At 38.0% G+C, this 22,760-nt stretch overlaps 1 protein-coding gene across 1 annotated transcript in view; it reads left to right on the forward strand.

Annotated features, from left to right (window-relative positions):
* SCEL (sciellin) overlaps positions 1–22,760 on the forward strand; it is a 126,979-nt gene that overhangs the window by 95,156 nt on the left and 9,063 nt on the right. The window contains exons 21-24 of the mRNA XM_060129148.1: positions 11,878–11,940; positions 16,803–16,895; positions 17,616–17,687; positions 19,492–19,566. Coding sequence (XP_059985131.1) covers positions 11,878–11,940; positions 16,803–16,895; positions 17,616–17,687; positions 19,492–19,566 — 303 coding nt within the window. The remainder of the gene's footprint in view (positions 1–11,877; positions 11,941–16,802; positions 16,896–17,615; positions 17,688–19,491; positions 19,567–22,760) is intronic.

Below are 22,760 nucleotides of genomic sequence, written 5' to 3' on the forward strand. Positions count from 1 at the left end.
AATGTGACAGGAGCACTGATTATTTAATAGTATAACAGCAGTGAATCAGAGTTCCTTTTATGTGACTTTGCTGACATTTCCAGCAGCTGTATATTTAATTCACAGTTAGGGGTGGCATAAATTTCAATCATGGATCAGAATGTAAGCAGGTGTCCCTGAGCTCTTTCTAGGAACACAACAACTTGAGCAAATGCAGATGTGTACAGAATTTTCATTTATTCAGGGAGAAACTGTGAATTTTAGCAATGACAGTTTCACATTTTCATGAACCAACATTAAAGGGGGATATTCAATTATCGGTAGCCTATAAACTGCTGCTCCCACGTAAAGATTGAAAAACATCTAGTGATACAGGTCTTTACAGTTAGAAAAGGCAACCTTCATCTAAAGCAGAAAAAATATTCTGAACTATTTGTAGTATTACACGGCCATCTTTATAAGGGCTTCCTATTTGCTAAGACATACCTTGTTAATATCCCAATAAGAAGTTTCCTTCCTGTCTTCCTATTGAATATTTCTCATACTTCTGCTCAAGACAGAACACTGGAGGTGGGAGGTAACCTTGACTCTTTCCATTGCTTCATTCCCCATAATCAGTAGGTCACTCTGGATGCTTCTCCTAGTTATCTCAGGAACCGAGACATTTCATCATCCCAACTGCTACTATGGCCCAGCTTACTGTTAAGTCTCCTCACTGGTCCCTCTGCTGTCTCTGGTACCTTCTGCCCTTCAATCTGTCTGCCATGCTGTAGAGTGATCTTCTTAAAACACAAATCTGATCCTGTCCTTCCTCTGATGAAATCCTCCAGCGGCTTCACATTGCCACTGGACAACAGTGTACCCCTTAACCTGGTTTCCAAAGCTCGCCATGATGTTGCCTCCACAGGCCTCCCCAGCCCCATTCCCTATTCTCTACCCACAAGCAAAGCCCACCCACACACCCCCTGACATAAGCACGCCTCGCTCCTCTGTCATTGCTGCTGCATGGATAACTGCTACTTATCCTTTAGGTGTCAGCTTAGGTGTCTTTTACTCAGGCTCTGGGAAGCCCAACCTGACCCATCACTTCTGCATCAGGTCATTCTGGATGTTCTCAAGCTCTCTGTTCTTCTGTCCTATGATGTTTGTCTCTTGGCATTATTATTTAATAATCTCTGATCCACTATTGGATTTTTTAAGGGCAAAGATTGGATCTGTCTTGCTCATGTCTTTATCTACAATTCATGGCACAATGCTTGGCACGTATTAGGTGCTTAATAAATATTCTCTGAGTTACAAGCTAAATTTCAAAACTAATCAAGACCTGTGATCATCCAACTAGACAAAGCCCATTGCCTTATAACTCTTAACACTCTGAGCCCCATGAGTGAAACTAGACTGGAGGGATCTGATATCCTATAACTGGTCTCCTTGCTTAAGCCAAAAACTCTATTTTGAAACATAATCTCAATGAACCATGGTGAATTAGAGCCACTGAAATTCTTGGTCACATCTTATATTTAAAATACCTAAATTAATCATTTTCTCTATGGACCTGTTAATTTCTTTAATATAAAATCTTTAAGACTCCCTCATTGAACAAATTATGAAAATATGTAAAGCTGGGACCATTTTGCAAATTCAGTAGAGTTGAAGAATTATAGCAGTTATCTCACTGTATTCTACACTCCCTTCAGAGAGATAAATATTCCTTTGAACTAAAGCTTAAAGCCTTAGTTTTAGTTCTTGGCATAAAAGAAGTACCATAGTAAATTTTCTATATGGAGGTTTTTAATTTTGCAAGTGTTTGATACTCTGCAAAAACGATGTAAGTGAGCTGGAGAGAGAGAAACATATTGCAGCATTTGATAAATACCTCCCACACCTTCATAAGAGAGGAAGAGCAGTTGGGAGTGAGCTGATAACTTTCTCTCATGTAGAGCATATCCTAGGAAAAGTTGTGTTATAAGAGACATAATAAGCCTTGGTCCCCAGAATCTCTATTTTTTTCTTTAATTTGCTCTGCAAGGGAGTATTATATTCTTTAATGGGGCAGTAGAAAATAATTTACATGATTATAACATAGACAAATGCTCATATTCAAAATGTATGCTATGACTCTACATAACAGATAACTCATAGCTTCTCCCAAACATTGTGTAGTCTATGTAAAGAAAAGCATTTTCAGTTGCTATGGTTAACAAAATTTCTTTTTAGCATTTCTCTCTGTATCCACAGAGAACTGGTGGTTTTTCTTGAAGTTAATTCCAACTGCTCATAAAATCACAAAATTGTAACGTCTCCCACTGAACTGCCACAGACAAGGTTTGGAATCAAGCCTTTGTTTGACCCTGCAGCATTTGGCTGGGCTTCTATAAAAATCTATTTTTCACACTTTGACTCACAGCTCTTCATCTTCTACCACAGTGTAAAAGACACGGTAAGATAGATGTAGTCTTAATTAAAGAATAAAAATTTATTTTTACATTCTTCAACTTGGGAAGTTTATGGGCAACCTGAACTTCTTTTATTGGATCTCCAAATCTAGCTGATGACATCAATCAGGGTGAACAACCAGAGTAAATCCACATTTTGTACTTTTCATGATCTGGAACTTTTAATTTTGCTTTAAATATTAGTATAAAATATTCAGAATAAAATCTTATAATCCATTCTACCAAACTTGATGTGTGGCACTGTTTAATAAAAACAGCAAAAATTCTATGAACCCCCTAATAACATGGTTTACTCAATGATTCACAATTATATCCCTTTGGGAGTGTGCTTCTTTGAAGGCAAGCATACGTTCCAATTTTGAGTTATCTACCTACAGTGGTTGGATTTGCAGGATTCTGGTTTCTCCTCCCTGCTTAGATCTAAATCCATTTCTGCTCTCCCTCACAATAGCTAGGGTCCAAAAGACTTGGGTACTGGGCGTGAGGAGGTGGGGTGGTATAGGCAGATGAAAGATGCAGTATCTGCAGCAGCCAGGAGTGGAAAGTGTCAGAGCAGGTGAGGGCATCCAGCATCAGGCTGAGAAACTAAACATAACCATGTCATGAGGGCAGAAGCAAATGTGTATTTTGTTGCTAGGGCTGCCATAACAAGAACCACAGCCTGGGTGGCTTAAAAGAGAAATTAATTTTCTCACCGTCTGGAAGCTAGAAATCCAAGATCAGTATGTCAGTAGGGTTGGCTCCTTCTGAAGGTCCAGAGGGAAGGATCTATTCTAGGCCTCTCTCCTTGGCTGGTAGAGGGCTGTCTTTACCCTCTGTCTTCACATTGTTATCCATCTGTGTGTGTATCTGAGCCTAAATTTCCTCTTCTTATAAAGCTACCAATCATATTGGATTAGGGCCCACCCTAATGACGTCATTTGAACTCGATTTTTTCTGGCGTTAGGACTTCAATATAGAAATTTGGTGGGAGGGCAAAATTCAACCCCTAAGGAAATGTCCCAAAATAAGGAAACAAAGCCCTGGTTGGGAGCTGTGTGAAAAAAAGGAAAGAAATATGTGCAATTCAGTGGTGAAATAAGGCAGGTTCTAGGTGATTGACGCAAATGGAGGTGAAATGTCCATCACCGTCTCTTCTGAACTTTTTCTAAGAGGTTATTGTGCACACTCTGTACCTAGATGTGGCCGAAGCTGACTGCCATAAAGGTTCAGGGTCTAATATCTTTCCCTTGGGGTCCCTTTCAGGTCTTTTCCCAGAGCTGGGTAAGGTAGCATAGATTTCTACCAGAGAAGGGGAAAAAAGAGAATTTAAATTAATTTAATGCCACAAGTATTTTTGGAGCAGCTACTGTGTGTAAGGCCATGTTAGGCATGGTAATGTGATTTTACTCTCAAGTCATAATGAAAAGCACCAGCTTCCTTAAAAAATGTCACTCAGTTCATCCAAGGTTAGCTTTGGAGGGAGAATCACTTCCTGGGACAGAATTCTAATTCCCCAAAATTCACATTTCCTGGTGATCTCTCACTGTTTGCCATTGCCAACTGTCCCTGTTTGGCATTCCTGGGAAACTGGATTATGGAATATCATGATAATCCACTTAATTTTTATTCCATTATCCCCAAGTATTTGGTAAAGTACTATTGTATTTTAAAATGTTAAGGGGAGGATCATTTAATGCTCAGGCTATTAAGATAGTATGGTAACCCCTGAGGTCAAGAAGGTGACTCTAGTAATAGGGAAGGACCATCACGGGTTAGGTGAACGCAAAGCCTGCTGTCTCTGTTTCTAGATTTGAAAGATGCGATCTGGGAGGTCTCCTCACACAGTTCTAGTAGTTCTGTTGAAGAAGTCAGTTTTGAATTTTACATCATTCAGACTGCAGAATCAAATGATTTTGATACTTCTGAACTACTTCTGAAATCCTGTACTTTTTACATATATTAATGGGCATATTTTCTACTATAACTCACATTAAAAAATAATTTAACTAATTTCTACATTTTAAAAGATGTGCAGCTAGTATTTTATTTTGTTTTGTTTTGTTTTTAATAGATCTTTATTGGAGTACAGCTGCTTCACAATACTGTGTTAGTTTCTGTTGCACAACAAAGCGAATCAGCCATATGCATACACATGTCCCCATATCCCCTCCCTCTTGTGTCTTCCTCCCATCTTCCCTATCCCACCCCTATAGATGGACACAAAGCACCGAGCTGATCTCCCTGTGCTATGCTGCTGCTTCCCACCAGCCAACTATTTTACATTCGGTAGTATATATATGTTGATGTTACTCTCACTTTGCCCCAGCTTTACCCTCCCACCCCATGTCCTCAAGTCCATTCTCTATGTCTACCTCTTTATTCCTGCCCTGCAACTAGGTTCATCGATACCAATTTTTATTTTTTTTAGATTCCATATATATGTGTTAGCATACAGTATTTGTTTTTCTCTTTCTGACTTAGTTCACTCTGTATGACAGACTCTAGGTCCACCCACCTCACTACAAATAACTCAATTTCGTTTCTTTTTATGGCTGAGTAATATTCCAATGTATATATGAGCCACATCTTCTTTACCCATTCATCTGTCGATGGACACTTAGGTTGCTTCCATGTCTTGGCTATTGAAAATAGTGCTGCAATGAATACTGTGGTACATGACTCTTTTTGAATTATGGTTTTCTCAAGGTATATGCCTAGTAGTGGGATTGCTGGGTCATATGGTAGTTCTATTTTTAGTTTTTTAAGGAACCTCCATACTGTTTTCCATAGTGATTGTATCAATTTACATTCCCACCAACAGTGCAGAAGAGTTGCCTTTTCTCCACACCCTCTCCAGCATTTACTGTTTCTAGATTTTTTGATAATGGCCATTCTGACAGGTAGAAGTGATACCTCATTGTACTTTTGATTTGCATTTCTCTAATAATTAGTGATGTTGAGCATCTTTTCATATGCCTCTTGGCCATTTGTATGTCTTCCTGGTGAAATGTCTATTTAGGTCTTCTGCCCATTTTTTAACTGGATTGTTTGGGTTTTTGATAATGAGCTCCATGAGCTGTTTGTATATTTTAGAGACTAATCCTTTGTCTGTTGTTTCATTTGCTCATATTTTCTCCCATTCTGTGGGTTGTATTTTTGTCTTGTTGTGGTTTCCTTTGCTGTGCAAAAGCTTTTAAGTTTAATTAAGTCCCATTTGTTTATTTTTGTTTTTATTTCCATTACTCTAGGAGGTGGGTCAAAAAAGATCTTGCTGTGGTTTATGTCAAAGGGTGTTTTTCCTATGTTTTCCTCTAAGATTTTTATAGTTTCTGGCCTTACATTTAAGTCTTTAATCCATTTGGAGTTTATTTTTGTATATGGTGTTAGGTAGTGTTCTAATTTCATTCTTTTACATGTAACTGTCCTGTTTTCCCAACACCACTATTGAAGATGCTGTCTTTTCTCCATCATATATTCGTGCCTCCTTTGTCATAAAGTAGGTGACCATATGTGTGTGGGTTTATCTCTGGGCTTTCTATCCTGTTCCATTGATCTATATTTCTGTTTTTGTGCCAGTACCATATTGTCTTGATTACTGTAGGTTTGTGGTATAGTTTGAAGTTGGGGACCCTGATTCCTCCAACTCTGCTTTTCTTTCTCAAGATTACTTTGGCTATTCAGGGCCTTTTGTGTTTCCATACAAATTGTGAAATTTTTTGTTCTAGTTCTGTGAAGAATGCCATTGGTCATTTCATAGGGATTGCATTGAATCTGTAGATTGCTTTGGGTAGTATAGTCATTTTCTCATTGTTGATTCTTCCCATTTAAGAACATGGTATATCTCTCCATCTGTTTGTATCATCTTTAATTTCTTTCATCAGTGTCTTATAGTTTTCTGCATACAGGTCTTTTGTCTCCTTAGGCAGGTTTATTCCTAGGTATTTTATTCTTTTTCTTGCAATGGTAAATGGGAGTGTTTCCTTAAATTCTCTTTCTGATTTTTCGTTGTTGGTGTATAGGAATGCCTGAGATGTCTGTGCATTAATTTTGTATCCTGCAACCTTACCGAATTCATTGATTAGTTCTAGTAGTTTTTTGGTGGCATCTTTAGGATTTTCTACGTATGGTATCATACCATCAACAAACAGTGACAATTTTACTTCTTCTTTTCCAATTTGTATTCCTTTTATTTTTTTTTCCTCTCTGATTGCTGTGGCTAGGACTTCCAAAACTATGTTGAGTAAAAGTGGCGAGAATGGACATCCTTGTCTTGTTCCTGATCTTATGGAAATGCTTTCAGTTTTTCACCATTGAGTATGATGCTTGCTGTGGCTTTGTCATATACGGCCTTTATTATGTTTAGGTAAGTTCCCTCTATACCCATTTTCTGGAAAGCTTTTATCATAAATCGGTGTTGAATTTTGTCAAAAGCTTTTTCTGCATCTATTGAGATGATCATTTGTAATCTTAACCTTAATCATTTGTAATTTGTAACCTTAATTTGTAAATGTGGTGTATCACATTGACTGATTTGCGTATACTGAAGAATCCTTGCATCCCTGGGATAAATCCCACTTGATCATGGTGTATGATCCTTTTAATGTGCTATTGGATTCTGTTTGCTAGTATTTTGTTCAGGATTTTTGCGTCTATGTTCATCAGTGATATTGGTGTATAATTTTCCTTTTTTGTGATATCTTTTTCTGGTTTTGGTATCAGGGTGATTGTGGCTTTGTAGAATGAATTTGGGAGTGTTTCTCCCTCTGCAATTTTTTGGAAGAGTTTGAGAAGGATGGGTGTTAGCTCTTCTCTAAATGTTTGATAGAATTCACCTGTGAAGCCATCTGGTCCTGAACTTTTGTTTGTTGTAAGATTTTTAATTATGGTTTCAATTTCATTACTTGTGATAGATCTGTTTATATTTTCTAATTCTTCCTGGTTCAGTCTTGGAAAATTGTACCTCTCCAAGAATTTGTCCATTTCTTCCAGGTTGTCCATTTTATCGGCATATAGTTGTTTGTAGTAATCTCTCATGATCCTTTGTATTTCTGCAGTGTCAGTTGATACTTCTATTTCATTTCTAATTCTGTTGATCTGAGTCTTCTCCCTTTTTTTCTTGTTGAGTCTGGCTAAGGGTTTATCAATTTTGTTTATCTTCTCAAAGAACCAGCTTTTAGTTTTATTGATCTTTGCTATTGTTTTCTTCGTTTCTATTTCATTTATTTCTGCTCTGATCTTTATGATTTCTTTCCTTGTACTGACTTTGGGTTTTCTTTGTTCTTCTTTCTCTTTTAAGTGTAGGCTTATATTGTTTAAGGGATTTTTCTTGTTTCTTGAGGTGAGATTGTATTGTTATAAACTTCCCTCTTAGAACTGCTTTTGCTGTGTCCCATAGGTTTTGGGTCATTGTGTTTTCGTTGTCATTTGTTTCTGTGTATTATTTTATTTCTTCTTTGATTTCTTCAGTGATCTCTTGATTATTTAGTAACGCACTGTTTAGCCTCCATGTATTTGTGTTATTTACAGTTTTTTTCCTGTAATTGATTTCCAGTCTCAAAGCATTGTGGTCAGAAAAGATGCTTGATACGATTTCAGTTTTCTTAAGTTTTCTAAGGCTTGATTTGTGACCCAAGATGTGATCTATCCTGGAGAATGTTCCATCAGCAACTGAGAGAAAGTGTAATCTGCCACTTTTGGGTGGAATGTTCTCTAAATATCAATTAGGTCTATCTGGTCTATTGTGTCATTTAAAGCTTGTGTTTCCTTATTTATTTTCTGTTTGGATGATCTGTCCATTGGCGTAAGTGGAGTGTTAAAGTCCCCTACTATTATTGTGTTACTGTTGATTCCTCCTTTCATGGTTGTTAGAATTTGCCTTATGTATTGAGGTGCTCCTATTTTGTGTTCATAAACATTTATAATTGTTATATCTTCTTCTTGGATTGATCCTTTGATCATTATGTACTGTCCCTCCTTATCTCTTGTAACAGCCTTTATCTTAAAGTCTATTTTATCTGATACGAGTATTGCTACTCCAGTTTTCTTTTGATTTCCATTTGCATGGAATATCTTTTTCCATCCCCTCACTTTCAGTTTGTATGTGTCCCTAGGTCTGAAGTGGGTCTATTATAGACAGCATATATATGGGTATTGTTTTTGTATCTATTCAGCCAGTCTCTCTCCTTTGGTTGGGGCATTTAATCCATTTACATTCAAGGTTATTATCAATATGTATGTTCCTATTACCATTTTCTTAATTGTTTTGAGTTTGTTTTTGTGGGTCTTTTTCTTCTGCTGTGTTTCCCACCTAGAGAAGTTCCTTTAGCATTTGTTGTAAAGCTTGTCTGGTGGTGCTGAATTCTCTTAGCCTTTGCTTGTCTGAAAAGCTTTTGATTTCTCCATCGAATCTGAATGTGATCCTTGCTGGGTAGAGTAATCTTGGTTGTAGGTTTTGCTCTTTCATCACTTTAAGTATATCCTGCCACTCCCTTCTGGCCTGCAGAGTTTCTGCTGAAAAATCAGCTGATAACTTTATGGGGATTCCTTTGTATGTTATTTGTTGCTTTTCCCTTGTTGCTTTTAATATTTTTCTTTGAATTTAATTTTTGTTAGTTTGATTAATATGTGTCTTGGTGTGTTTTTCCTAGGGTTTATCCTGTCTGGGAATCTCTGTGCTTCCTGACTTGGGTGACTATTTCCTTTCCCATGTTAGGGAAGTTTTCAACTCTAATCTCTTCAAATATTTTCTCAGACCCTTTCTTTTTCTCTTCTTCTTCTGGGACCCCTATAATTTGAATGTTGGTGCATTTAGTGTTGTCCCAGAGGTCTCTGAGATTGTCTTCAATTCTTTCATTCTTTTTCCTGTATTCTGCTCCTCAGCAGTTATTTCCACCATTTTGTCTTCCAGCTCACTTATTCATTCTTCTGCCTCAGTTATTCTGTTATTGATTCCTTCTAGTGTATTTTTCATTGCAGTTATTGTGTTGTTCATCTCTGTTTGTTTGTTCTTTAGTTCTCTAGGTCTTTGTTAAACATTTCTCATATTTTCTCAATCCATGCCTCCATTCTGTTTCTGAGATTCTGGATCATCTTTAATATCATTACTCTGAATTCTTTTTCAGGTAGATTGCCTATTTCCTCTTCATTTATTTGGTCTTGTAGGTTTATACCTTTTTCTTTCATCTGTGGCATATTTTTTTACCACCTCTTTTTTCTTTTCTTTTTTTTTTTTTTTTTTTGAGTAGGATTGTGTTCCTGTCTTACTGGTTGTTTAGCCTGAGGCTTCCAACACTGGAGTTTGTAGGCTATTGGCTAGAGCTGGGTCTTGGTGCTGAGATGCGGAACTCCGTGAGACCTCACTCCAATGAATATTCCCTGGGGCCTTTCTCTGTTAGTCCAGTGGTTTGGACTCAGAGCTCCCACTGCAGGAGCTTTGGCCCCGGGCTTGTGAACCAAGACCCCACAAGCCACCTGGGGCAGCAAAAAATAAAGAAAAAAACAGAGTAAAAAATAACATTAGACTAGGAAACTAACAGATATGTTAGGAGAATATAAAATAAAAAGATAGTTGAATCAACAACCAGAAGGTACATCAGTACCACAATAGTAAAAAAGAGGAGGAGGGAAAAGAAAAAAAAAAAAGGCCTTGGCTATGGAGGGCAGGGCCTAAGCAAGGGCAAGGTTTGGATGGTGGGCAGGGCCAATGCTCAGGACCCACAGGGCTGGAAAAGGCCCTGGGGGCTGTGGTGGGTGAGGCTTAGGCTCAAGGAACAGAAGGGGCCCAGGTGTGCCCCCCACTCCTGGTCTCAGATGGCAGGGGGTCTCACCTGGGAGCCCAGCAGGCTTCCTGGGCTTGAGTAGGAGGGGCAAATGCCCTCCTCTCCTCTCCTCCTCCTCCAGCCTCTCTTGATCTCCCCAGCCTCCGTCCTATGCCCCCAAGGACCCATGCAGCCTGGAGGGGGCTTTGGAGGGCAGGGGATGGCCTAGGAGCTCAGCAGCCTCCCCAGGACTGAGTGGGTGTGGCAATGAACCTCCACTCCTCTCCCGCTCCTCCTGGAGGGCCCCTCCTGCCTGCCTCCTGATCTCCCAGGCCCGCAGCTAGTATTTTAAATGTGAGGTTTAAGTGTAGCTATGGAATGCTGCTTAATTAGCATATTTATCACTTATTGATGGCTTGGATGTTATATAAAAGGAGTATTAAATCTCATCCCACATAAATATGAGGACTTTTATGTTATTATTCATCCTTATCAATATTAATTTTGTGAGTCAGAGTCCCTACACTGATTCTGTGTAAAAGAACCTTACTTGAAATCTGCTATTCAGGACTGGAAAAGGGAGATTTATGAAAACAGGAGTTAACTCTAAAGATGTGAAAGGGCAGAAATAAAAATGAAAATATAGTCCCTCAGAATTCTGGAATCCATAGTGCCTCGTGCTGTGTCACTACACTTCTGTTAATTATCACTTATTTATTCTTACTCAGTTCAGTCACCACTGTAGTCATTGTGCCTATAAATTTTATTTACATTAACTCATTTATTCTCACTGCAACCTTATGAAATTAGATATTATTATCCTAGTTTACAAAAGGAAGCTTAGAAAGGTTGACTAACTTGCCCAAGAAAGTAGGAGCAGAAATGGCCTTGCTCTGACTCCTAAACCATCCTGCTAACCAATAGCATTGGTGACAAGCTTTTCCAAACTCATGGAAAAAAATTAAGAACTACCAGCGTAATAGCAAATATATAAATAATTAATATATATATATAACATACCAGAGAACATTGTATCTCATGAAGGTGTGTCAAATCATTATTGTAGCCCATGATTCAAGAATGTAATTGTCCCATTTATCCTCCACATTATGAATTGTTTATTCAAATTTGGGGTTGACTTCTCATATTTCTGTCATGCAAAAAGCTGGAATGAAGGCTCTAATTAAATATTTAAGAGTTGATTTCAGATGGGCAGGTGGCTCAGCCTCAAGCCTTGACTCTTTTACAAATTAGTCAATTGACCTTGGAAAATTCACTTAGCTGTTCTGAGCCCCATATGCTGTCCTGCAAGATTTTGTGAGATCTGAATGAGATAACCCACGTGGAAATACACAAGTTAGTACTTTGTGATGCAAAGTAAGTATTCATTCAAAGTTAGCCGAATGTGAATATCAATCAGTTGTTTCTTTTCAGACCAGATTTCTCAAACCTTCCAAAAAATTAGTTCTTTATTTCTCTCTTATAACGTAATCCATGCTCATACTTGAGTTGCATAGGACAAATAGTTCGATGTCAGATTTTCAATGTCCATATTCTTAAAGACCACAAATGACTATGTTTAAATTTTTGTACTGATCTAAAAATTTTTTATTCTAATGTTTATTTCCTAAAATTGTATGTAATTACATCATATATATATATATATATATATATATATATATATAAATATTTTTTTCCTATAGGGACCAGGACCTAGAAAATTTAATTGAAGTAAATTCCAATATGTCTAAGAGTAAAAATGAAAGGTAAGGCTTATTATAATTTACATTTTTCTTATGAATTCCATATGAGCCTTCGTAAATTATATAACCTTGAAAGATTTTCTGAGAAGTTGAACTGTACTGTGATATTTAAATATAAACACCATATGAATATGAAAAACAATGTACAGGGTGCTTAATAACTGATTGGAAAAAAGTTAGAAAAATTTGAATTCTGTTGGAATTTCTGACTAAGGGCCTGCTGTTCAATGGCTTACTGTAAAAGGCATCATGGAAATTCAGTGCTCTGCACGGCTGTGAAGATTTATTTTTACTTACTGTTGCTTGGTAGGTTTTCAGCGGTGCAGAAAGCACTCTGGGAATCTCTTCCTTGGATACGTAGTGCTAAAAGAATGCACAAATTCATCACAGCCGCAAAACAGGACCTAATTTTGGAATTTCTTTACATCACAGAGAATACCAGCTTTAAAACTGTTGTACTTTGTTTCTTTTACAACGAAGGTTAGGATAGAAGCTGTACTTCATTGTTGTTACAGATTGTTTAAATTAGGAAAGAATTTTAAAAGTCTTCCATGTTTAGCAATTCTTCTCCCAACACATGGGAGGACCCTAGAAGCAATAAGTTTCTATTTTTAACCTTCATAAGATACAGCTGCCTTTTCTGTTTAAAAGAAAAAAAAAAAGTTTATGTAAAGAAATGATATTGTTGATATCAAGTGAAGAGAGTAGAAAAGTAGGAAGAGAGCTGGCTCACTGTTTGGTCTGTTTTTCATATCTCTTAGAGGCTCTTGCATGTAAGAGGTAGGTAGTTTCTTTCTGTTCCCTTAATTCCCCAAATCATCCTCTGCCTTCTCTTTTTGTGATCCCAAGCAAGCCTCTGATAGAATGAGGGAGGGTACATTTTCAGTAGGATCCACTATTTTGGGAACAGTATTGGGCTTACAATTAACCAAGCTCATTCAAATATTATTTTGAAATGATCCAGATTAAAAAATGACAAGTAAATGAGGAGGTATAATTAAGGAACTTTTCACTGAATATGACTTGAGAGGTGTTTCAGTTTGAGTTAGGCTTTCTCATGAAACAGGGTTTTATTGGAAAGATTAATGAGGAAATGGAAATTCAAGGACAGGAATGGTAGCATGGCCGGGCTTCACGGAGGCCTGCACTGGAAGGTTGTTCATTCTCGACCAGAGGACATTCCATCAGGAATCCCCAGACATTAACCTTAGTTCTTGGTCATTGTCAGTTCTTTGTTGGCTTCTGCCTATTTTTCTCCTGCTCTTCCCTCTACCTATTGGCTTCCTTATTTTCTGCTCTGTAGCTGTTTGATAACCAAGAACTTTAGCTGCCTCTCCTTCCTCGTAACTTCACCTTCCTCTAGCTTTCCAAGGTCTGGCCTCCTTCATTTCAGCAAGGCGGTGTGGTTGTGGCCATCTGTGTAGAAGAGGCTGTGGGATGGAAAACACCATGGCTGGCTGTAATGTGCACACACTCTCCTTACTTTCCTGCAATTTCATCTGTGCCTCTTCCCTAACATAACCCAACAATCACACGTACATTCACAAATGCACCCCGTCTCTCCAGCGGGATGGTGATCATCACAGTCAGTTACTATGTCTGGAGGCCTTAACCACCACTACAAAATCATTTGCTCATCCCTGAGTTCTGTGTTCAGATGTTATTCATTCTTCTTCAGTTCTATCCGAATCCTGTACAGGATCTGTCTCCAAATTAAATGGAAAATGTAGATACTGCCCCAGCCCTGAAAGAACAACTGTAATAAAAGTTCTCACGTGAAAAAAAAAAAGTGGAAAAAAGAAATCTCTGGGCCCAATTTTGCACCCATATAATTTTGGCTACAGAAAAGAAAGTTTCCTTGACTCTCAAAATGGGTAAAAATTTAACAGAAAGAAAATTGAGGGTCAGAGAGTAAGAGACTTGATCAGGTGCAGAAAGTTAGTAAATTAGAGAGGTATCCTGGCCTCAAGTCCTCTCTTTATTTTTCCACGGACAATTCTGCTATTTTTAAATTTTATTTATTTTTATTGAAGTATAGTTATTGTACAATGCTGTGTTAGTTTCAAGTGTACAGAAAAGTGACTCAGTTATATGTGTGTGTGTGTATATATATATATATATATATATATAAAATATACTCTTTTTCAGATTCTTTTCCATTATAGATATTACAGGATATTGAGTAGACTTCCCTGTGCTCTATAGTAGGTCCTTGTTGATTTTCTATTTTATATATAGTAGTGTGTATGTGTTAATCCCAAAGTCCTAATTTATCTCCTGCCCCCCCCTCCACTATCCCCTTTGGTACCAATAAGACTTCTTTTTATATATTTAAAACCTGTAATTTTTACAAGAGCTCAAAACCTTGATAGTTTTATAGAAGTAAACCCTATCACATACAACAGTTCAAAATGGTAAACTCTTACTAAGCTTTTAGTCTTCATGCAAAAGAGATTTATAAAGTTTGCAGTGACATGGGTATTTATCAGTTGAAATTATTTTATGCTGTTTAAAGTCAAGTTGCCAATGTTAAGTCAAATAGGACAATGGAAATCTAAATAAGAGTCATAGGCCAATCTGTTAAACTGACACTTGATTTACTTTATTTACTTTATGAATGTATTCACTTTGTATAGTAATTGGATGTCCACATAGATATATGCTTTCTGATTAGTATATTCACAGAGTTGTACAACCATCATTACAATCACTTTTACAACATTTTCATCACCTCAAAAAGAAACCCAATGCCCAGTAGCAGTCACACATCATTTTCCCCCAACCCCTTAGCTCTGGATGACTACTAAGCTACTTTCTGGCTCTTTAAATTTCCTATTCCAGACATTTCATATAAATGGAATCATAAAATATGTGGTCCTTTGTGACTGGCTTTTTTCACTTAGAATAATGTTTTCAAGGTTCACCCATGTTGTAGCATGTCTCAGTATTCCATTTCTTTTTATTGCCAAATGATATTCTACTGTGTGAATGTACTGCATTTTTTTAATCTATTTATCAATTGATGGGCATTTGGATTGTCTCCACTGTTGGCTTCTAATTCACTCTTACGAACAATGCCGCTATAAACATTCATATATAAGTTTTTGTGTAGAGTGTGTTTATTTCTCTTGGGTAAATACCTAGGGAGTGAAATTGTTGAATCCTACAGTAACTCCATTTGAGGAACTTCCAGACTGTTTTTTAAATCAGCTGTACCATTTGATGTTCTCACTAGCGGTGTATGAAGGTTCTAGATAGTTAAATTTTCAAGGTGAACTTCCACTGCAGAAAATATTTTCTCAAGTGTAATTCCATTTGGAATTTTGTAAGTTCCAACACAATATTTGGTTTTATAGTTTATGGAGTTATTTAATTAAGAAACAAAATTGTGACCGTTGATTGCAAGTTACAATTCAGCAATTTGTTTCAATGAAGGGTAACGTCTTAACAATAAAGCCATCAAGCAAAAAACATTGTCAGTCATAAGTTCTTCTTTAGGAATATTATTCAAGGCATCTAAGGAATAGTTCGGTGGAGAGTTCTCTATTGCACTAGTTCCCACATTTTATTTACATCAGACTCACCTGCTAATCCAGGGCCCACACTTTGAGAACCAGTGCTCTTTTGGGTAAGATGTCAGGCTGCCTCTAAGGTAGTGGTTCTCAATCTTGACTTGTATGTGAGACTTACTGGAGAGGTTTAAAAGACTGCAAATGCCCAAGCCATACGCCAAACCAATTAAACCAAATTCAACATAAGAATTTTGGCAGGACACAGTTCAATCCTTATCAGAACTGTTTACAAATTATTTCACTTTCCTATCTGCAGATTTTGCAAATTGGTGATATTTGATTTTATCTTTCTGAGGACAATACAGACACATTTCACACTCATTGACAACCTTTGTCCTTTGAAACTATTTGCTAAAATTGGGTTTTGTATTATATACTATATGATTTGAATATTTCCAAACAATTCACAGCTAGTTTCATTTTTCTGGAATGACATATTCTAATGATTGTATTAGAAAATCTTCTACTTTCTCATTACTTAGTGTCATTTTAACTCAGCTGTAAAACATCTGTTTTGTGAAATATCTGTCTTAAAACTAGAAGATGGTTTTCCGTATGCCAGAGTTGATACTATGTGAACAGATGTTTTCTTCTTCTTTAAGAGCTACCTGGAAATGGAAGGAACAGGCCAGTCAAGAATGATAAATCATGATCAAGATCTAAATCCTCCTCTTGGTCTTTATGTCTCTCCTATATCAGAGTTTACTAACACAGGGGAGGAAAAAGAGCTAAAGCTTTCACTACTCCTGCATTAAAATTTTCCTCTGTCTCATAGGAAAAAGCAAATATGCCTGCACTTTGTTAAGCATAGTGACATTTTTAGATTAGCAGAAATCTAGGTCAAAGTTCTTTTGCAATCTTCAAAGTACTGTTTTCCATTAAAAACAAAATGGAAACTGGAATTTCTCAGAGGAACCCCTGGATAATTTTCATTAAACTGATAAACTGTCAGATATGTTGTACATGAAAAACTTTCTAAGATGGCACTGCTGCTGTGAAAATATTACTGGAACCAATTTCAGATGGTTCCTGCCCTTGGTAAAAAAGTATTCTGTCTTAGTGTTAGATAATGTGACACATGCCTGTAGATGATTCCTAAAGGTAAGATAGTGGTCTCTGTGGAGGAGTAAAGTCGTACATGTATTCTATTTGTGTATCTGTGCAGAAAACAGGCAAACAAGAAAGAGGTTCACTGTATATTTTTAAAAGTTCATTGAACAGAATTTTAGTAAAACAGAAACCTTCTATGTGGCCTTGATTTTAAGTGCCAAATATTTGCATTTGCTTTCTCAGGCAAGATGACCAAGTTAGTGGGTCTACTGAGGCTTTAATCAGCCCATCTTCTAGAACCACTGCCTACTCTTATGAAGCACAGAAGACGCTCAGGTACTGTGGTCAATTATAAAACAACTGACAGGACTATTCTGTTTTGGTTTTTTTTCTCCTTCTGTGTTTTAAAGAAAACATCCACATACAACCTGATCCTTCCTTTGAAATGCAGAAATTTTTAATTTTACCAGTGGCTAAGCAGACTTATACAAAGGTGTTGAGTAAACAACTTGGTCACTGGTAAGTTGTCAGTTATGAATAATGAGTGTAAACTGTGATTTTTCCTTAAAAAGTCTATATTTTTTTAAAAAAGCATGATTGAGACATTGGCATTGACATTCTTTAAGTAGATTTAAAGGTTTCATTAAATCAGATGTTATCATGATCGTTAATTAAGGTCCACTTTTTGCTTGAGATTTGTGGGGAAAGCAATGGTTTGGAAATATGAATGGGACATCAAAGAAATAGACACTAAAACATGTTACAGGAATATTCAAAATAATCATCGTGCTCTACAACAGACTTATTGAGTGACCGATTTTCATAATAGTATTCTGGAAGTAGGCCAAGGTACTTCTGGAAGTTAAGACAAAATGGGAGACATAAATAAATTTTGCAGAAATGGATTGATACCACTTTAACATTCGTATTTTAAAGGTAATAGTTTAGAAGGACTATATGAGCATTATTGTTTTCATTGGATTGGATAATTGCCTTGTGAATTTGATTATCCTGTAAACAAACTTTAAACATGAAGTAAAATGGTTTGTATTGCAGCTCCAATGCTGAAACCAGGCATGCAGGACCAAAGGATACTGTTGTGTACACAAGGACGTATGCGGAGAATAGGTACTGGAAATTTATTTGAAGTATTTTGCTATGTATATTTTATAATTTTGAAATACTCTGTGTTTAAGAAGGAATGCCATTATTTTAGGGTATGCTTGCTTTTTTCAAATAGCAGAACGTTTAAGAGTATATCAAGTTCTTTATATAAATAAATATATAATTCTTTATAATCTTTCCACTATTAAGTAGTTGTCAAATAATCATACAATTTCATTGAATGGACTAAAAAATATTTTAATATAGCATGTGTATACATAATAGGATAGTTATTTGAAAGTTGTCACATAAACATACATGCCCATAATAAGCTTTATAAAATTACACAAGTATTGCTATGCTAATTTGGAGTCACACTTTAATTAAATGGTTCTATCGACTGTTTACCTCTAATCTGAAATAAGGGGTATAACTTAGTAAATAAGCTCTGGCCCACAAAATCTGCTGCTTGATGTGATGGATGTTGAGGAAAATGTCAAACAAGGTCAGGGATTCACAAGTCATTCGATTTTGCAGAGTATAAAAACAAGAATTGGCCTAATTGTGGTGTAGGGTAATGGTGGGGCATTCAGATGTGGATATACGCACGCGTGTGTCAATCATTGCCCATTTCAAAGAGGCCAGAGAGCAGAGTATGGGGGCGGGGCTCCCAGAAATTCGAGGTGCGTTCGATTTGAGCAACCTTCCCCCCAAAAGGGATTCCTCAAACCCCAAAGTAAGTTACCTTGTAAAATGCAACCTCAACTTTGATTTTGCTGCTTAATCCAATTCTCCCTAAAATCTACGCCGACAGTGCAGTATGTATTAGACCAGAGGCCCTAGAATCAGAGTTGGGATTGAATCTTAGTTTGTCATTTACTGACACTGTGGCCTCAGCAAAACTACTTAACTTCAGTTTTCTGTCTCAATTCAAGTCTCAATTTTCTGACCAATAAAATGGGAATAATTTTATATGTATCAGGCATAAATATGTGCAAATTTTATTTAGCATTGTGGGCTATGTGTTCCGTAAAGTAGATTCTATTTCTAACAGCAATCTGCCTACGGGCAGTTTGGAGGGAGAGAAGGATTTCTCATTAAAAAATCCCAAGTGAGGGCTATGGAGTTATCCTTCACTGTATGAAGTAATAGGAACATATTGCTTCTGGTCCTAATATGCTCCCAGGTAGTGTAGGTACTGGGACAGCAGTTATGGACAGTCAGCTGGTTAGTGCACTGCAAACTTCATTTGTCTCCAGGAGAAAGTGACGTTTACAAACTGGAGCAGAAAGGGAACAAAGAGGACTTTTAAAAGTTATAATATTTTTGCTTTCATTCTAAATGATTCCTGGACGTTTTCAAGCAAATATAAAAACTTCCAAAGCTTTCTCTAAAAGTTCAGGAGTGTTTCTCTACGTGAATGGTGTCTGTCTATATTTGCCAGCACTGGCTCATGCTTTGTGTATATTCTTTATGTGAGGCTACAGATAGCTTTCTTTTAGTAAAAATAAGGGAGGTGCAAGTATAAACTTCATGAAAAACAATAACTGCTTTTCCTGCTTACACTTGTTCTTGCACTCTCCTTGCCCCATTCTTTATTTATCTTGGTGAATATGTCAACTTGGAGGTTTCTTGCATATCAATACTTCTCCAGATTTAAAAAAAAAAAAGAGTCAGTACATTGTCCTGGCTTGTAACATCCCAAAGAATAATAATAATGAGGCTGTGTGAGTGGGTGTGTGTGTGCTTCCTTGCCTGCATAGAGGTATATACTTCAATATTAGGGGAACAGCCCAATTCTCACATGTCCATATGTGTTTGTTTCTAGTAAATCACCAAAGGATAGATATCAGGAGAGTATCTCTGGAAAATACATACAAACCATTTATTCTACTTCAGATAGGTGAGTATGTCTGTATTTCCATACATAAAAGTATATACACACACATATAAACATATGTATTTTTATATATTATAGATAATATATATGTGTGTACATACTTTATAAATATACATTTTATTATGTATGTGTATATGTATTTATATATATTTACATATCTTCATTATGTATATAGTACTGAAATATATATGTACACATTCTTGTAGTCCACTGAACTTGGAGATGACATTCCTGACAGCGGTTATATTGGTGATTGTATGAGTGGAACAAAGAACAGCAACCTCTGCATCTAGGAATTTGCTCCTTGACTTCCTGGCTGTTGTTCTTTGATTTTGATGTACTTTATTCCAGTAGAGCTTTCTGTGCCTTACAGCTGCCTCCCAGGCAAGTGTCTCTGCTGTTGGTGATCCCAGGAGTCCCCAGTACTGCCACATTATTAGCATCTAGGCTTCATTGCATCCCTAGACCGTGCCCTCAGCCCTCCCTCCTTGCGGTTTTCCAAAGCCAGCTCACTTTACAAATAGCTGCGTGGATGTGCCGCTGTGACCCACTAGGGCCCATGCTCAGTTCCCAGGAAGGAGGTTAGGGTGAGCATCAATTTAGTGCCGGTAAACTGACCTCAGGCTTTTGCTCTTGATTACTCTCTTTTACCATTTTATGCTCAGTCGGGTAAATAGGTGACACTCCTGAGACTGTGGCCTGCAGACTTCCAGTGGAGGAAATAAAAATAATTAGCATTTCAGTCCAACCACTGGAAACCAGCTTAATGCAAATGTCCGGTATTCTATGGAAGGTATTTCTCTATTGCAGGGGGTGGAAATATGGGACAGAGGGTCACAACATATCTTTTTTTTTTTTTTTTTTTTTTGTGGTACGCGGGCCTCTCACCGCTGTGGCCTCTCCCGTTGCGGAGCACAGGCTCCGGACGCACAGGCTCAGCGGCCATGGCTCACGGGCCCAGCCGCTCCGCGGCATGTGGAATCTTCCCGGACCGGGGCACGAATCCGTGTCCTCTGCATCGGCAGGCGGACTCTCAACCACTGCGCCACCAGGGAAGCCCCCATATCTTATTTTTATGCACAGCCTCAGCTTGTAACGCAGTCCTTGGCACCTAACAGATACTCAATAAATTATTCCTGAATAAACAAACCTATGTTCCATTTACTAAGGGAAACATAGGTGGGCCAGGCATCAGAATTACATCCTCTTTTTGTCACTTTTGTTAAGATCTTCTATTACCAAGGGGTCTTCTTAGTGTCTTGCCTTTAAGTCACACCTCTTTGATGTGACTATAGGAGCACCACAAGTACTGCTTAGATAACCAAAACACCAGAGCTAGGTTTTTCATAACGCTCTGAAAAGATCTTTGACTAAGTATGATCTTTTTTTTTTTTTTTTGGTCACAAGGCACAGCTTTGTTCCATGACCAGGGATCAAACCCAGGTCCCTGGCAGTAAGAGCATGGAGTCCTAGCCACTGGAACACCAGAGAATTCCTGACTAAGTATGATCTTAATAAGGATAACACCAACACCAGAGCTTTCCCTGGGCTCATATTTTTATTGTTAAGGAAGAAAAGCATTCTACATTAAAGTGTTGCTCTCAAAGTGAAGAATTTCACTCCTGTTCCTCAAGTGATCCTTGAAACTTTTTTAGTTATCAGAGCAAAAGTCAATTCTCCGTTAAAACTGGTTAGTCCAGCAAACTTTTTCTGTTGATCATTGTGTGAAATTAGCTGCATCCCCACAGTTCTTACCTAAGCACATCAATCCCATAACATGACCAGTGCCCCTTTACAAGGTAAATACCAAATTCCTCTGTACATGATTTATGGGCCTTCAGAATCTGATCCTGCTGAATATTGACTGATGTTCAATCACTCCAGCCCCCCTCATTGTGTGGCACCTTGGTACATCCTGTTCACTCTGCTTGGAACCCCTCCATCACGCCCCTCCCCACCTCACTGAGCTCCCCTTGAAAGCTCCTTCACCCTCAAGCTTTAACTCAGATGGCACTTATGCTGACAAGCCTTTCCTGCTTCACCCCAGGGATAAGCTGCTCCACTGGCTGTGTTCTCCTAACTCTTCACACATCCATAAATATGTGGTGACCATCCAATCACACACCTGGCTACCCTAGTGGAAAGAAGGCTTCTCATTGGAGGAGACTCTCTCACTCTTCTTTATATTCCCAGCTCCTGTCTCAGTGTCTCTGGAATGGAAGAATCCTAGAGAGTGGCAGTTTTTACTCTGGAAGTGCTTACAGTCTAACATGGGAAATTTAAGTGTGTGGGTACCTATGTATGCATATATGTGAAAAATGCATAGGGAACTATTTGCCCGGAATATGTAAGCAAGTACCTAGAGAGATCATTGAAAGAGGGAAATATTTATTTATGTACATAAGGGAAGAAGAGATTACTAGAATGACTGAGAGTATAAAATGAAACAAGTTTTATCTACTCCAATCCCTTTCCTCTCTTACCCCCTCCTCCCCTCAACTTTCCCTCCTCTCTGCTTCTAGTCCTGCACTCGATGACAGGATCGATTGTGGTTTCTGGGCATGACTAGTTCTTTCTAACCCAGCGAGCCCAGTCAATCTCACAAGCAGGCCCAGAGGTAGCATAGGGCTCTGTGGCCGCTCTGCCTTCATTCAGATCCCGCCTCTGCCACTCACTGGCTGCATGACTTACCCTTCTGTGCCTCAGCTTTCTCTTCTGTAAAATAATGATAAAAATAAGAGTACCTGCTTCTCAGAGATGTTATGAAGAATAAACGAGTTGATAGTGCGTGGAAAGCAAAGTGCGTGGAAAATGCACTGCACATATTAAGTATATTAGCACTATTAAGTATTAGCTATTTGTGTGTGTGTGTGTGTGTGTGGTACGTGGGCCTCTCACTGTTGTGGCCTCTCCCGTTGTGGAGCACAGGCTCCGGACGCGCAGGCTCAGCAGCCATGGCTCACGGGCCCAGCCGCTCCATGGCATGTGGGATCTTCCGGGGCGCGAACCCGTGTCCCCTGCATCGGCAGGCGGACTCTCAACCACTGTGCCACCAGGGAAGCCCAAATATTAGCTATTTTTATTTCACCACCCCGGTATGTATCCTACTTTGGAAATTTCAGGCTTGTTTGCTAACACCCTGAGACTAGTAAACTCTGCAAGGTACTAATTAAGACTGTCCTAAGACCTTCCAAATG

The sequence above is a fragment of the Lagenorhynchus albirostris genome, chromosome 18 (genome assembly GCF_949774975.1).
Source record: "Lagenorhynchus albirostris chromosome 18, mLagAlb1.1, whole genome shotgun sequence".
NCBI classification, from domain to species: Eukaryota; Metazoa; Chordata; class Mammalia; order Artiodactyla; family Delphinidae; genus Lagenorhynchus; species Lagenorhynchus albirostris.